General features: G+C 43.8%; 2 protein-coding genes across 3 annotated transcripts in view; one reads left to right on the top strand and one right to left on the bottom strand.

The window, feature by feature from the left end:
- Positions 1-18,087, bottom strand: part of NF1 (neurofibromin 1) — a 203,379-nt gene that overhangs the window by 68,210 nt on the left and 117,082 nt on the right. The gene's annotated exons all lie outside the window — the stretch shown is intronic.
- On the top strand, positions 3,915-6,681 carry OMG (oligodendrocyte myelin glycoprotein). Of its 2 annotated transcripts, none has more exons than XM_038758894.1 (2): positions 3,915-4,164; positions 5,073-6,681. In XM_038758894.1, the coding sequence occupies exons 1-2, from the start codon at positions 4,145-4,147 to the stop codon at positions 6,313-6,315; spliced, it is 1,263 nt and encodes a 420-aa protein (XP_038614822.1). In that variant the 5' UTR covers positions 3,915-4,144; the 3' UTR covers positions 6,316-6,681. The 2 variants fall into 2 exon arrangements, with proteins under 2 accessions (XP_038614822.1, XP_038614821.1); XM_038758893.1 differs by having other exon boundaries at positions 3,917-4,164; positions 5,005-6,681.

Here is an 18,087-nt window from a genome sequence, read left to right on the forward strand (position 1 = left end):
AGTACTCCAGTCACTTCCACCCAACCCCACGGTTAGCACTGAATCACTTCCACCCTATCCTCAGTGTTTATTATTTTACTATTAGTAATGATAATTTATTTTGTATATTCACATATCATTTATACAGCTATTTTGCCCTGATATATCCTTCTAGACTGTGAGCCCGCTGTTGGGTAGGGACCGTCTCTATATGTTGCCAGCTTGTACTTCCCAAGCGCTTAGTACAGTGCTCTGCACACAGTAAGCGCTCAATAAATAAAACTGAATGAATGAATATCCGTACAGCTTCCCGTTAGATATCTGTTCTTCCTCCTATTGCCACTATTTGCAAATACTTTCTTATCATCTGACCCACCCCAGTAGATTGAAAGGTCCTGAAAGGCAGTCATCCTGGATCTCGTACCTATTATCTTCTCTCAGGAGCTTTATACAGTGTTTTGAAATCACTTAGTAAGCACTGATACCACTGAGGATGTTGCCAGGGTATCGGTGCAATGGTATTAAGAATTCTGGTGCACAGAACCAAAGCGAAAGATTGGCCTGATAATATCTTCAACCTCGTAGATCATTTTTAAATGGAGAGACCAATAGACTTGAATTTGGAGCTGTGTAATCCTAGTCATTAAAATCAGTAGCTGTTTCTAAAACAACTGAAATTAAATGAAGGGCGTAGAAACTTAGAAACAATTCAATATAAGGGGATGCCAGATTTCAGTTTTCAAGACTTTGACAAAACAGAGCACCATAATTATTAAGAGTAGCACTGCCTAGTGGATAGAGGACAGGCCTGGGAATCAGAATCAATCAATCAATCAATCGTATTTACTGAGCGCTTACTGTGTGCAGAGCACTGTACTAAGCGCTTGGGAAGTACAAGATGGCAACATATAGAGACAGTCCCTACCCAACAGTGGGCTCAAAAGTCTAAAAGGGGGAGACAGAGAACAAAACCAAACATACTAACAAAATAAAATAAATAGAATAGATATGTACAAGTAAAATAAATAGAGTAATAAATATGTACAGACATATATAAATATATACAGGTGCTGTGGGGAAGGGAAGGAGGTAAGATGGGGGGATGGAGAGGGGGACGAGGGGGAGAGGAAGGAAGGGGCTCAGTCTGGGAAGAAGAAACCTGGGTTCTAATCTCGGCTTGCCCCTTTGCTGTGTAACCTTGGGCAAGTTACTTCACTCCTCTGGCCCTCACTTACCTCATCTGCAAACTGGGGATTACGGCTGTGAGCCTCAGTGTGGGGCATGGACTGTGTCCAACTTGATTAGCTTGGACCCCAGTGCTTAGGAGAGTGCCTGGCACAGAGAAAGCACTTAACAGATGCCATAAAAAAAAAGTATTTTTCAAAAGCACAAATCCTAGACAAGTAAAACATCCACTTTACCCATTTCTGGGTCTGCTGTTATCCTGTGGAGGTGATGGCTCCACATCACCCAGAAATTCTGTGCCGATCTCTGCAACAGCTGCTTTCTCGCTGTTACACTGGGCTCTCCTCACCAGCTTGAACTCTTCGCTCTTCCCCATCACACTTAACTGCACATCACTCTCCAACCCCTTGCCCATGTTGCCTCCTCTCTAACTGGACCCCCCTGTGCCCCCTCATATCTGGCCAGCCATGTCTTTCCCCCCGTATCTTCAAAATCCTCCTATAAAAATCACCCCTTCAAGAAGTCTACACTAATCGATTCCCGACATACCAAGTTATGTCAACAGTCTCCCTTAATCAATTATATCTACTGAGCACTTACTGTGTGCAGAACACTGTACTAAGCGTTTGGGAGAGGTACAATACAACAGAGTCGGTAGACATGTTTCCTGCCCACAATCATGAGCTTACAGTCTAGAGGGGGAGACAGATATTAAGATAAACTATGGATATGTACACAAGTGCTGTGGGGCTGAAGGAAGGGAATGCAAAGCATGGCTCAGTGGAAAGAGCTCAAGAGGTCATGGGTTCAAATCCCGGCTCCGCTAATTGTCAGCTGTGTGACTGTGGGCAAGTCACTTCACTTCTCTGGGCCTCAGTTCCCTCATCTGTAAAACGGGGATTAAGACTGGGAGCCCCCGTGGGACAACCTGATCACCTTGTAACCTCCCTAGAGCTTAGAACAGTGCCTTTGCACATAGTAAGCGCTTAATAAATGCCATTATTATTATTATTATTATTATTATATACAAGTCCCTTGGCACTTAGGTACTCAAACCCATCTACAGCACTTAACTGCATATGCAGACAATCATATATTCCATTATGTTTTCAGCTACTCCCATCTGCCATAAGGGGACTACTACCTGTTGTATATTTGTTCTTCCTTCCTGCGGCTTCTTTCTGTAAACACTATATGTCTGTCTTCCTCCCCAAATTACGACGGAAGTAAAATCCGCGGCGTGTCCGAAATCCATAATGCTGCTGACTTCAAATAATACACTCAAAAAATTAATTTATCAGCTTCTCCGGCTCAAGGATGGACAGCTTCCTTCCCCAAAAAAGGAATGACTACACTTAGCAATGCCACGATGAAAGGCCGATCAAATGAGAAATGTACTTTGCCAATCAGAGTGAATATAAGACCTAGTTTAAAAACCCACTTTTCATAGAATGGGGATAACTTCTTAACACATTAAACTCGACAAAAGAAAATGCCAGTGCTGAAACAGTTTTGGTAGTGAATTCACAAGCACTGGACTTCCTACGAGAGGCATTCATTCCATTAAAAAATATTCACTTAGCAGAAGACTTCAGAGATTAACAATCAGATTTCAAATTTCACTACTCAGGATTCAGTAGTGGGAATTGGGGAGTTTTGCAAAGAGAGGTGGAGGGAACTAAGGCACGGGGATTCTATTAGTGGAACAGACTCATGGGCGGCAGGTATTATAAAGAAGGGCATTACCTTGAATAATTTTTCTTTTTCAAAACTGAAAGCAACCTTTCAAAAGACAGACAAAAAAGACATTTTAAACTGGGGGTGTGACTCTCTCTACATCAATAAACTGGCCATCAGGCGAAGGCAATCTGCTGGAGTTCCCATAGCACCTTATTAAACTTTGATTTTAAGTACCACCCACCTTTCCATTAGAATCCCTCAACAAAGCAAGAGTTATCTAAATCGGCATCTTAAAGAAACCACCAAAAGGCTGAGGAAAAGAAACATGCTCACCAAATAATTGTGAATGGGCACGGGGACTCTATTAGTGGACCAGACTCATGGGCAGCAGGTATTATGAAGGAGGGCATTACCTTGAATAATTTTTCTTTTTCAAAACTGAAAGCAGCCTCTCAAGACAAAAAAAAAAGACTTTTTAAACAGGCGGTGTGACTTTCTCTACATCAATAAACTGACCATCAGGCGAAGGCACTCTGCCTGGAGTTCCCACGGCACCTTATTAAACTTTGATTTTAAGTACCATCCACCTTTCCATTAGAATCCCTCAACAAAGCAAGAGTTATCTAAATCGGCATCTTAAAGAAACCACCGAAAGGCTGAGGAAAATAAACAGGCTCACCAAATGACTGTGAACTGTCGTCCCCCTCGCCAAGACCCCCCAGCCAAAAAATAGTTGATTTGTATGCCTCTACTCAAATGTGGTGGCAGAATTAGTTAAGCTGTGGGGCAAACTCCACCGTTCCTGCAGAGTTCAAATCAGGGCAATTACTGAAGCACTCAGAGCCACATCCTTGGAAAACCGGCAGGAACTGAGGGACCCAATTTCCAGCCATAAAATGTGATCCGAATGCAAAGTAAAAGGCGCCGGAGAAAGCGAAACGAGACGTAGCCGGCTGAGCGGACCGGGGCCCAAATCGAGGCAGAGCCGCTAAGTGGGGAGGGGGTGGGTCCAGCCTACATTTTCAACCGGATTCACGGGTCCGTTCAACGTCAGGTCGAGAGCCTGTCCGTTTCGGGAGCGGGCGCCCCTCGCAATAAATTGGAGTCAGCACCAATGACAGCTCTGCAGTCCTCCGATGTGGTGCTGCTGCTGATCAGGTGGTTGCAGGGCTCCAGCTCATAGCAACACAATGCAGCTGAAGAGGCAGGCTCCATCCACAGCCAGAAACTGGAGCTACTCCCCACACCGAGGCGACCTTTAAGCTCAAATCTTGGGAGAGGAAAAAACGAAAATGTGCTGATGTGGAAGACGACGTTCCGGTAAGCCCACCTTTTGAACGCTGACAGAAATCAACGACAGATTTTCTTAAGGGCTGGTTTGACGGTGGGCGATATAGTCTGTCCTAGCAAGTGCATGCACCAGAAATTTGCTGCAGTGGCAGTTGAGGGATTTCGTGCTAAAAAAGATTTGCCCTGTAAGTAGACAAATGGTTTTCCTCTGTAAATCGGGAAAAGCGTATTCAGGAAAACAGCATCTTGAAAGATGTGGAACTTGGGGGCAGCGTGGGGTCTGAATTTCCAAACGTCTAAAACGCTTTTGTACAAAAACAGCAAAAAGGTCTTTGGAAAAAGACTTCTTTCAAGGTAGTTTTCCTTAAATCACCACCCGATAAAGAATAATATCCCCATTCTCAGAGACTGCTACATTACTGCAGAGATTTTAAATACAGATGACAGCCATTTTTTTTAAAGTAAGAAAGCAAATAATCCGAAAAAAATATAGCCCGGAATCAGGGTTAATGGTCGGAGCCTCTTTCTACGCAAGAAACTGTCATTTTGGAATGGGGTCTCATATTTGAGCATTGAGGCTTTGGAGAGATGGAGAAGTAGGAGAGTGAAAAGGAGGGAAAAAAAACAAGAGAGTGAGGAGACGCAGAGAAAGGGAGCAAAAGAGGAAAAAGTCTCCCTCTGCCAGACAGTTCCTGTAAATAAAAGACAGCTTTGTGGGTTTAATCACTGAACAGTTATAAAAGGAGCCCACAAAAGAGTTGTTTTGGGGGGATAATTCTGCCTAATGCTAAGCAGTTTCTTCAGAGAGATGCCTTAGCTATATTTGCACGTTAAAAAGGGTATCATTTTGGTGTGTCTGTCTATTTCCAGGCAACGTTGGAATATCAGACACTGAAAATGTCTCCCTGCCTGCTCATCCTTCTATTTCTTATACCTAGCGTTCTGTGCGTTTGTCCTCCCCAATGCCTGTGCTCAGGAAGCCACAGGCATGTGGACTGTTCAGGCAGAAACCTGTCGACGTTGCCACCTGGACTTCAAAACAATATTGTGCACTTAAACCTGTCGTATAACAACTTCACCGATCTCGATGACAAGTTAACTCGGTACAGCAACTTGAGGACCCTCGACCTTTCGCACAACAGGCTTGTGCACCTCCCCGCTGAGCTCCCCCGGTCCCTGTGGGAAATCTTCGCCACCGACAACATCATCAAACTTCTCCACAAACTCGACACGGCTTACCAGTGGAACCTTAAAGTTCTTGACGTGTCCAAGAACATGGTGGAGAGGGTCGTCCTCATCAAAAACACCCTGGGTAGCCTCAAGTTTCTCAATCTCAGCAGCAACAAACTCTGGACCGTGCCGACCAACATGCCCTCCAACATAGAGATGGTGGACCTCTCCGACAACTCGCTAAGCCAGATTCTGCCGGGCACCCTGAAGGAGCTGCTGCAGCTCACCCACCTTTACCTGCACAACAACAAATTCGCGTCCATCCCCGACCAAGCTCTGGACCAGCTCTCTCGGTTGCAAGTTATAACCCTGCAGAACAACCGGTGGTCGTGCAACGACAAAGAAAACATCACGTACTTGCTCAAGTGGGTGACGGAAACCAACGCCCAAGTGATAGGCTTTCCGTGCTCGAACCAAACGCTCCCCTGGCAGGAGAACACCTCGTATGCTGCACCTCCTGCGACTTCGAGCACCCTCACCGTTCAAGGGATACAGGCGGTGACCACCATTAGTTCTTGGAGTTTGATAACTCAAGCCACCCAAGTGACCAAAGTCCCCAGACAATTTCAAGCGGAGTCAACAGTAAGTGCCACTCTCAGCCAAAGTGTCCTATTTACAAGCACAGATAAGCCTTTGGCCCTCTATCCGGAAGATCTGCCCACCGAACAGACAAGACCACACGAAGCGGCGGCAGCCACCCGTACCGTTCGCCTTCAAGATGCAATCGCTGCCAACGCCACAAAATCGCCAACAACTCCCGGGGTCCTGAGCGTTACTAGCGGCGTGCCCACCAACTTCTCCGAAATGCCTCAAAGCACAACCGTTACCTTGAGAAGGGAGGAGACCACCACGAGTATTTTACATACACACTTACGCTCCACAGCAACTGTTTGGAAAGTTTACGCCTCTTATATCTTGATGCTCAACGCGGCGGTCGTTCTGATTACCTGAGGGCCTGGGGTTCAGACACTAATGAAACTACTCCTTTCTGATGTACAGTGGGGACTGAAAAATGCCTGTCTCTAACCAGTGATTCACATTACATTACACACACAAGAAGGCCGGTCTTGCTAATCTGATCCTGATCCAAATGAAGTAACCTGTCCTAACTACAAGAAGTGCACAAATAATGTGTTGGTACGTGCTGCTATTTATTTTACTGTCTTACCTGAGCAGAAACTAACCTGAGTTTTGGGTTTTTTTTTTTTAAATTGAAACGTTTATTTTCTATTTTAGCTTTTTTCTTGCACAATATCTAAAGCATTTAAACTTTAATGAGTATTTTCTGTATGTTTACATCATTAAACATCTGGAAAAATAAAATGTGTAGCCTGCATTCATTCCTCTCTAGTCCTTCCCCATGATGACATCTCACTGCTTGGATTAAACAACTTACTCTTTCCATCAATCGGAAAACAATTCTCTGGATATCTTGGTTCGAAATAGTAGAACGTTCCCTCAAACGGGAATATACAAGCAACTTGCCGCTACATTCACCGTCCCCCTATTAAATGAAAATGTAGTTCCTCTGCCATATCTTAAACGAATTCGCCACACACAAACCACGTGGAAGCGGCATGACCTCGTGGAAAGCGCATGGCGCCAGAGAACGAGAGGACCCGAGCTCTAATTCATCATCAATCGTATTTATTGAACGCTTACTGTGTGCAGAGCACTGTACTAAGCGCTTGGGAAGTACAAATTAATTGTGGCTAATCTAAATCTAATTGTGGCTCTGCCACTTGTCAGCTGTGCCACTTTGGGCAACTTACTTAACTTCTTTGTGCTTCGGGCTCTTCATCTGAAAAATGGAGATTAAATACCTGTTTTCCCTCCTAGTTAGACTGTGAGTCCTGTGTGTGACGGGGCTCAGAGTCTTAATCCCCATTTTACAGATGGGGGTACTGAGTCACAGAGAATTGACCTGCCCAGGGTCACACGTCAGGCAAGTGTGGTGGAGCTGGGATTAGAACTCATCTCTTGTGGGCCCGTTGCTGGGTAGGGACCATCTCTATATGTTGCCAATTTGTACTTCCCAAGCGCCTAGTACAGTGCTCTGCACACAGTAAGCGCTCAATAAATAGGATTGAATGAATGAATGACAGGGACTGTGTCCAACCTGATTAACTTCCATCTACCCCAGTGTTTAGAACAGTACTTGACACACAGTAAGCCTTTAACAAAGCCAATGAAAATGAACCCACAAGCCCCCCAAAACACCAACTACAAAAACAAACATTACTCTGTGTCTTCTGAGAAAGTCTGGCCTCTTTCCAGGATACTCCATAATGGACAATGGCCCCAACACCACCTGGTGAGAAGTTCTGCATTTTGAACTCAAAGTTAGAGAGCAGCAGAATGGCCCGGTGGATAGAACCCGGGCTTGGGAGTCATGAGCTCTAATTCCGGCTTTCCCTTTTGTCTGCTGTGTGACCTCGGGTAAGTCACTTAACTTCTCTGTGCCTCAGTTCCCTATCAATCAATCAATCAATCGTATTTATTGAGCGCTTACTGTGTGCAGAGCACTGGACTAAGCGCTTGGGAAGTACAAGTCGGCAACACATAGAGACGGTCCCGACCCAACAGCGGGCTCACAGTCTAGAAGGGGGAGACCGAGAACAAAACCAAACATACTAACAAAATAAAATAGAATAGATATGTACAAGATAAATAGAGTAATAAATATGTACCAACATATATACAGGTGCTGTGGGGAAGGGAAGGAGGTAAGATGGGGGGGATGGAGAGGGGGATGAGGGGGGGAGGAAGGAAGGGGCTCAGTCTGGAAAGGCCTATGTGGGACAGGGACTGTGTCCAACCCTATTATCCTGTATACATCCCAGAGCTTAGAACAAGAGCCTGGTACTTAGCAAGCGTTTAACAAATACCATTATCATTTTATTATTATTATTATTATTATTAAAGAAGTTTACTGGGTTTGATTTTAGGATGTGAAAAACGACAATGGTAAGTAATGAGAAACAATAGGATTGGATTAGCCTAATAAAAGCATTACGCTGATCCTGCTTGCCAGTCTAAGAGAAAAAGTACCCTGCATTTTCCAAAGCATACTGCTTTCTATTCTATTCTAGTCTACTCTGGACTGTGAGCCCACTGTTGGGTTGGGACTGTTGCTATATGTTGCCAACTTGTACTTCCCAAGCGCTTAGTACAGTGCTCTGCACACAGTAAGCGCTCAATAAATACGATTGATGATGATGATGATGATGACTGTCTCTATATGTTGCCAACTTGTACTTCCCAAGTGCTCAATACAGTGCTCTGCACACAGTAAGCGCTCAATAAATACGATTGATTGATTGATTGATTGATTGATTGATTGAAATAGAAAGTTCGTTGAAGGGAAGCTCCTGAAGACTAGGCTGCATAAGGGAGGGGGCCAGGGCAAACGGGACATGATACCTTCACAAAAATGCCACGGTCATTTCAAACACAGGTATCGATGCCGAGGCCCGTTCTTCTCAGCGGATGCCAGCCAGGCACACTTGTAATGAGATGAGCAAGAATCAGGCAAGATGTCTGGCCTGTAGGTTGTAGTTAGCACACCTTGGTCTAACTCCGTATTGTGAACAAGAAGTGTAGGCTGTTGAGAATTTAATGAGCTTGTACTATCACGTTACTCTACTCAACAGGTGACAAACTGAACTTGAGGTAAATTTCTTCAGGTATAAAGACCCCTGGAAAAAGAGACTGAGTTACGTACGGCATTTTATGTATTTTTAATTAACATGTAAAACACCCCAAGTGGTCTATGAGCCACGGTGGGCTTTTCCTGTGGCCCAAATTTCTTCAGGTATAAAGACACCTGGAAAAAGAGACTGAGTTACGTATGGCATTTTATGTATTTTTAATTAACACGTAAAACACTCCAAGTGGTCTATGAGCCACGGTGGGCTTTTCCTGTGGCCCACATTCTATATTTTCCTGCTTTTTCCTGTTGGGCCCCACACCTAGGTAGAGGAGATCAACCTGCCCCAAGGTATTAGCATGCGGATTGTCCTGTCGCTCCATATTTACTTGCTTCAACAGATGATTCATGATAATGTTGACAGAGCACACAGCAGGAGTCTCATCCCCATTTTACAGATGAAGAAACTGAGGCCCAGAGAAGTGAAGTGACTTCCCCTAGTACACACACAGCATGTCACTGAAAGAGTTGGGATTAGAATCAAGGAGTCCAAACTCCCAGTCTCATGCTCTTCTTATCAGTTTTATAATAATAATAATAATGATGGCATTTATTAAGTGCTTACTATGTGCAAAGCACTGTTCTAAGCGCTGGGGAGGGTACAAGGTGATCAGGTTGTCCCATGGGGGGCTCACAGTCTGAATCCCCATTTTACAGATGAGGTAACTGAAACCCAGAGAATAATAATAATAATAATAATAATAATAATAATAATAATGGCATTTGTTTAGCGCTTACTATGTGCAAAGCACTCTTCTAAGTGCTGGGGGGGGAATACAAGGTGATCAGGTTGTCTCACGGGGGGCTCACAGTCTTCATCCCCATTTTACAGATGAGGGAACTGAGGCTCAGAGAAGTGAAGTGACTTGCCCAAGGTCACACAGCAAACATGTGGCGGAGCTGGGATTTGAACCTCTGACTCCAAAGCCCAGGCTCTTTTCCACTGAGCCACTCTGCTTCTCTAATCAATCCTATTTATCAAGCACTTATGACTAGAACAAGTTTTCTTCATATTATTAACAAGGCAGGTACATTTATTGTCACCCAATCTCCTTGCTCTCCAGTAACTCCAATATCACTGTCACGCATGGGCATTTTCCAAAGGCATCAGTTTCCAGCACCTGCCCACCCAGTTTGCCAGGAACAAACAGGCAAATAAATGATCGTGAGGATGATGTGACTTTGTGTGCCCCAGTGATCAAAGAAGAGAGTTTTGCATCAAACCACCATGCAGACAGAAATGTGACAAGGCAACGTTCCTGATCATGCGGCTACCAGAAGTGATGCCGGCCCTGCTCGGGAAACTCATATTTGGTTAGGTCATAACCACTACTCGTTTCATTAATAATAATAATAATAATGGCATTTATTAAGCACTTACTATGTGCAAGGCACTGTTCTAAGCCCTGGGGAGGTTACAAGGTGATCAGGTTGTCCCACTGGGGGCTCACGGTCTTAATCCCCATTTTACAGATGAGGGAACCGAGGCACAGAGAAGTAAAGCGACCTGCCCAAAGTCACACAGCTGACAATTGGCAGAGCCAGGATCTGAACCCAGTTTTTAGGACTAGCTATTCGGTTAGGTCATAACCACTACACATTTCATTAATGAGACCAGTTTTTAGGACTAGCTATGGTGGGAGAAGGCAGAACCAGAACAACAAATCCTCTCTCTCTTGTCCCTTCACATCCGATGAGAAGAAACCCTGATGGGGAAGGCAATTTGGAGGGAAACTACGTGACTTGGTCTTTTTCGTTTAGGTGGGGATGGAGCTCTTGAGGCTGGGCTAAACGGCATGATCATGCAATACTGAGAAAATACTTTCCTTGTAATAATACTTGGAAGAAATAGTAGCTTTGCAACAATCACCAAGAGTCAGATAAGACGGGAAATGGAAACCAGGACTCCAGACTTCCAGGCTACTTTCTGAAAATCAGTCCACGCTCAGTTTTAATAGTATTACTCCAGTTAGGGCATACAGAATTATGTCTTCCATTTTCCTATTAGTGCTGCTCATCATGAAGCAAATGTATTAAGGAGAAAAGACTATCCAAAAGAAAAAAAAAATACATCCTCACATGACTAAAAGCACATTTTATGGTCTGGACAGAAAACACTGACCTCACCTTACTGTCTAATAAAATGGTAGCCTCCTCACTCCTCATTTTATTTTATTTTTTTTGTATTGGCTCTAGATTCTGAGTAGATCATACTTACACAGAGAAAATCGCACCCAATAACACTCTTTCCATGTTCTTTTTTTTTTTTTCGGAGAACAGAGCTCCAGACTAGAGTTAGGGATCAGGTTCTATTCTTAGCCATGTCAATGACTCATCAAGCAACACAACTCCGTTTAATGAAAGAGCTAGAATCCAGCTGCTCTCTATCTCACAGAAACTCCTCGGAGCATTAATTGAGGTCTTAAATATTTTCAGCTCCTGGAGGGGAAAAAAGGGATATTGCTGAAGCAACTAAACAGTATGCTCAAGTTCTCAGTGAAACAAGACAAAACTAGATTTGAGTGTGTATACTGACTGGGTTCTGGGAACTTCAACGACCGATTGAAGGGAAAATAAAATAAAAGCTTGGATCCCTTATTCTTCTGTCCCATCTAACACTTCAGTCCTGAACGCTGCATTACAAAAGTCACGCAACGGATTGAAGAGTGAATGCTGATTCACTCTTAAAAGTCCCATTAATCCAAGTGTCCTCAGGGAGAGATTAATTTTATGTGCTGCTCTCCTAACCCTTCCCACAAAAAGCCACTCAATGGTAACTCTTTTCTGCACAACCCCATTCGGCAGCAAAATGAAGTCTCCAATTAAACTGGAGTCAGGTGATTGATTGGTCCTGGCCCCGTTTCTCCATTCACCTTAAACAGCCACCACAGTGCAGGGAGGACAAAAATAGATACAACAAAGGAAAAAACCAAAAATGATGGGGGTTTGGAGGTTGCGGGGGGGAAAAGTAGAGAGAACCTGGCATCTGGATTCCTCAAATACACAACTAATTCTGCAGTTTTGGGGCTGCCTTCGAGATGCTTCAACAGGAAGCTCCTTAACTTGTAGAAATTTTAGTCCTGTACGGTGAAGAGTTCAAAGAAAGTCTTTCCACTGAAAGGTAATAAAAACCCTCCCCCAAGTGCTAATTTGTTAGGCTGATTAGCTTGTTCATCACTTGGAAAGGTGTAAGGCAAAGTGGGATTTTCAGGTAACAAGTTTCTAGGAAACAGTCTTTCACAATAGCAAAGCAGAATGGCTTCTCAAACCTTAAGTGCCCTCTTTCCTAACTGCAAAGAAAATCCATAAGGGAAACAGAGCCAATATAGATATTGTTCACACAACAATCCTGACCCGACTCTTTAGATGGGTGGGATTCCTGCCATGGCCACCAAGCAGGAAATAAAAAAGGAATGGGACTCTAGAAGCCAGGATGATTCAAGATTTCTTGTTTCCAAAAGTCATGCTGCAAATCTCTCTGGTTTTGGAGAAATCCTCCATTTCCTTTAGGTTACAAGGGGAAGATGAGAGAGAATAGAATTGGATCCTAACAACGTAAAACAATTACCAGAGTAAACATCAAGTTGCATTCACAACTTTAAAAATATGAGTTTTCCTCTTCATTTAGCCTACTCAGAGTGGATGACAAAATTAAATTAGGCTTTTATAAATTCCCTCAAAGGTCTTCCTTCGCACGTCTGAAATACCGGGAAATGTCAAGTTTCTCAATTTTAGCAGCAATCTCTCCACCAACTTCCAGCAAATGTTGCCCATAGTCACAACCCAAACAAAACACAATACAAATGCTTCTGGCACCTGAGAGATGGAAATGCCTTGGCAAACCTTTACCTAAACAAAAAATTCATTACATGCAGAAAGGTCTTGTTTGGCTTTTTGTGAAATGAGCAAAAGCTGGATCATGGCAACAGTAAGTAAACTGAGGAAGCAGGAGGTAGACAAGCATATTTGAAGGGGCCCTTGCTTGATGAAGAAAGCCTCAGCTTTGATTCCTGTTTCTCAAACAATGCCAGGCTATAAACTAAACCGGGAACAATACCCATGACTTTATACATCAATACCACCCAGGCGAGGTCCAGCAAATCTTTCCTCATACCAATCCACAGCCACCAAATCCAAACGGTAAACTCTACATTATCCACCTGAGGCTTATCTCTGGCCTTCCTGGAGCTGGGGGTTTCGGTGTGCATAAATATGATTGATTAATTGCTTGCTTGTGTGGTGGGAAAAATGGCAGTAATACACCCAGGATGGAAGCCTTCTGGCCTTTGCCATGAACAGGAGCTTGGGTTATCTACCCCCCAGTTACGCCTCCTGCGAAAATGGTTGGTGGTTTTTGCTTTGGTTTAGAAGGGCTTCTGCTGCTCTCTCCCCCCACACACCCTCAGAGAGGGGAGGCCCTCCCAGTTGGCAGTGTGTCTGACATATTTAGCCCGTGGATGGTAAAATGCGAGCGACAGAAGCAGTCAATCAGATGGAAGGACTCCTGGGAGACACCCTCCAGAGGCTGGAAGTTTTTCCAGCTCGGGCACGCTGCCCGAGAAGCAGACACGATGGGGTGCCTGAGCAGAAAAACTTTCAACCTTTTCCAGAGTGCTAAATTGAAGGTCTTTTTGATGATCTGTCATCTTAAATCCCCTTCTTCTGATTCCTTCAAGACAGGCATATCCTGCAATAACAGGTTGAGCTCCTTCTTCCTCAATGAAATGACTGGGTAATATATGTCTCTGAAGACTAGACTATGAGCCCATTGTGGGCAGGGATTGTCTCTGTTGCTGAATTGTGCTTCCCAAGTGCTTACTGCAGTGCTCTACACACAGTAAGTACTCCATAAATGATTGAATGAATTAACGAAGAAGGACACCTTGATTTGAAACACAAATTAACTGCTGCTTTCAATTAATTAAGCTCTCAAACACATGGCAAAAGCGCATTTTAAAGAAAACTACGTTTCCTAAAGGCTTTAGGTGGCGATATGAAGTACCACGAATGTTAAGAGGATACCATTTAAAAAACCTTTGAAGCGTTAATCTTCCCTAAATTAAACCTGGCATCAAGATGCTGTGTTTGCCTGGGATTACTTCCTTGCAAGATTAACCTGCAGAGGAAAAAACAGCAAAACCGAGTCTCATAAATTGGAGGTGGCCTCTGATCTCTTGACCACGTCCTGCCTCTGCCCTGGAACTCCCTCCCTCTTCATATCCGACATGACTCTCCCCACCTTCAAAGCCTTATTGACGGTACATCTCCTCCAAGAGGATTTCCCTGACTAAGCCCTCCTTTCCTCTTTTCCCACACCCTTCCACATCACTCTGATCTGCTCCCACGGCGCTTCTGTCCATATCTTTAATTCCTTTATTATATTCATGTCTGTCTCGCCCTGTAGACTGTGAGCTCGTTGTGGGCAGGGAATGTTTCTACCAACCCTGTTGTACTGTGGTCTCCCAAGCGCTTAGTGCAATGCACTGCACACGGTAAGCGCTCCATAAATACGATCGAATGAAATACACCCCAGAAATGCAAAAGATGCTTAAGGATTTAAATTAGGTTACAAGCCGGCAAGAGAAATATAATAATAATAATAATGGCATTTATTAAGCGCTTACTATGTGCAAAGCACTGTTCTAAGTGCTGAGGAGGTTACAAGGTGATCAGGTTGTGCCACAGGGGGTTCACAGTGTTCATCACCATTTTACAGATGAGATAACTGAGGCACAGAGAAGTGAAGTGACTTGCCCAAAGTCACACAGCTGACAAGTGGCGGAGCCGGCATTTGAACCCATGACTTCTGACTCCAAAGCCCGGGCTCTTTCCACTGAACCACGCTCCTTCTCTAGTATCTAATCTTTGGCTACTAAATCTCCTTCCTTTCAGGCTATTTTTTTCAAACCAAAAATATGAATGCAGGCTTCATCTGCTTTTTACCAAAGGTCACTGTGTCTGGCAGCCCAAATGACCTCTCAGGAAACCTCGTACCTCAATGTAGTTTCAATTTTGGATGCTAATATTAAATCCACCCTACTTCCTGTATTGTAGCTCTACTTTTCCTTAATTAGAAATAGTGGTCACTTTTAAATCTACACCTTGCGTGCTAAATAATGGTGAATTTTACACAGTTGGTAATTTTAAGCTAGGCTTCTTACTTCAAGTACTTTGGGGGTGTTTTCTTCTAAATTGATGTTCTTTCCCAAATAAGGAATGAATTGTCAGGCAACATCTTGAACAAACACCAAGCTCATTTTACACATGAAACCCCCAAGTAATTAAATCAATGGTATATATGAATTATCTGAGTGCAGATCACTTATACTAACCATTCTAAAGAGTAAAATAGTTAGAAGACATGAACCCTGCCTTCTTAGAGGCCATCAGCATCAAGCTCCTTGTGTTCAGGTAATGGGTCTTGTGCTTCTGTACTTCCCAAGCACTTATTACAGAGCATTGTATTCAACAGGCACTCAATAAATACCACTATCTTTACCATTATCATAGACAACCTGAACTTGGTCAAAGATGAGAATAGGTGTGTCCAATTTTTTTTCCATGAAGCAGTGAAATACATGTTCTATTTTCTGAGCCAGAGCTCTTTTTCTATGAACACAAAAATAAAACGGAAACGTAGCAAAAATCTATATCTTCAAGGGTGTATATGAGTCATTGACATGTCAGCAGTTGCTATCATTTGGTATCAAAAGTTGTGTTTTTTAGGCTATCTTTACAGACAATTCTGTCCTAAAATTACATGCAGAGGGAAGTCACTCATGTTAACTTCATTTAAGAATACGTAAAGCCACCAGCCACAGATCTTGATGACTGCTGCATCATAAAGGACAAATCATTTAGGCAGACATCCATACTACAAAATCCCATGAGTGCTGGGGTAAAAGTAGCAATGCATACGAAATACTACTCCAACAGCTAATCATTTTTATCAAAACTAGTCCCCCCTGCAACCACCAAATAGTTTTAGCTTCGCACCTCCCCCAGATGGTATAAACTAGCTTCAATCTGCTCCCTATCTCACCATATAGGCAATGATGATGCTGCCCAGAATAGAGCCGAGTGTATAGGCTTCAATAAAGAGGACCATCTTATCTCTAAGGGTTGCTGAAACATCACACATGCAAACTTTGAGAGGGACCAAGGAGTTATTTTTTCAGGAGTTGTTTTTTTTCCCTGGATGAGGAGTGTATTTCCCACCCAGTCCTTCTCACAGAGGGAATACGGACAAAACCTGAGCTGACAGATGAGAACTTCTGGGAGTTCCTAGAAAGAAAGGCATTACATCAATTACAAGTATTTTTTATTCTGTATGGTTGGAAAGAGTAGCACAGCACTCAGATTATGCTGCCTCGGGAAGAAAGCTAAATTTAAAACACAAGAGACATGGATTCACCTGGGAATACTGAGAAGGGGAGAATGAACAAGAATACAAAAATGGCCTGAGCACAACTGAGAAAAACTTCAGAATAACCATGTTCATTTTATAACACGTTGAACTCCAAAGCGGGTGGCCTTCCCCCAACCCCACTTTGTAGCAACACGAACACCCGGTCTTACTGAAAAGTTCACGTGAAATGTCAAATCCTGTGTCTCCTGTCAATACTGCGGAGGAAAGTGGGGAGGTCCCCATGCCCAGAAACGTAAGGAAGCAGACTGAAAAGAAAGAATCTCTAGGCATGGACTTTCTCCTGCTTCAAACAGTCACCAACCTTCACATAGAGGATAGCAAAGCTCGCAGAGAATTCGCAAGCTCCTAAATCAAGTTGTTCAAGTCAAAAATAATAATAATAACGGTGTTTATTAAGCACTTACTATGTGCAAAGCACTGTTCTAAGCGCTGTGGAGGTTACAAGGTGATCAGGTTGTCCCACAGGGGGCTCGCATTCTTAATCCCCATTTTCCAGATGAGGTAACTGAGGCACAGAGAAGTGAAGTGACTTGCCCAAAGTCACACAGCTGACAATTGGCGGAGCCGGGATTCGAACCCATGAACTCCGACTAGTTCAAAAATATCAGCAGATTCTTGGAGAATCGGTTATATGAGCAGCAACATGGCCTGGTGGATACAGGCTGGGAGGCGGAAGGACCGAGGTTCTAATCCCAGCTCCGCCGTTTGACTTTGGGCAAGTCACTTCACTTCTCTGGGCCTAAGGTCCCTTATCTGTAAAATGGGGATTAAGACTGTGAACCCCATGAGGGTCGAGGACTGTGTCCGACCTGAGTAGCTTGTACCTACTCCAGTGTTTAGTATTGTGCCTGGCACAAAGTAAGCACCTAACAAATACCACCAAAAAAAAAAAAGAAGGCTAGTTAGGGATAGAGAGAGGAAAGTAAATTGCCAAGCGCTTAGTACAGTGCTCTGCACACAGTAAGCGCTCAATAAATGACTGAATGACTGAATGAATGAATGAATAAAGGCTGTTTAAGGGTACATCAGGATGGAAGTCGAAGAGGGAAACCATGGTAAGACTCCTCCAGGCATCCTGACACTCCTGTCAGATCCAGGATAAAGGACCGAATGGACCTTTAAAGTCATTTCTTTCCTTATGTCACAGTTTCTCCTTCCTGCCCTCTGTTCAGCACCCTATTAGTAATAATAATAATAATAATGGTATTTATTAAGCACTTACTGTGTGCAAAGCACTGTTCTAAGCGCTGGGGCGGTTACAAGGTGATCAGGCTGTCCCACAGGGGGCTCACAGTCTTAACCCCCATTTTACAGATGAGGTAACTGAGGCACAGAGAAGTGAAGTGACTTGCCCAAAGTCACACAGCTGACAATCAGCAGAGCCAGGATTTGAACCCATGACCTCTGACTCCAAAGCCCAGGCTCTTTCCACCGAGCCATGCTGAATATGAATAGTGCAGGGTCAGTCTCAGAGAGGGGAGGTGGTGGTGGCAGAAGGTTCTTGCTTGGGCTTCTATCCTCTGACGGATACAATGGGATTTGTTACCACTGGTGGGAATTGGTGTCCTACTTCTCCCTGCCTGTT

Source organism: Tachyglossus aculeatus, chromosome 17 (assembly GCF_015852505.1).
Source record: "Tachyglossus aculeatus isolate mTacAcu1 chromosome 17, mTacAcu1.pri, whole genome shotgun sequence".
NCBI lineage: Eukaryota > Metazoa > Chordata > Mammalia > Monotremata > Tachyglossidae > Tachyglossus > Tachyglossus aculeatus.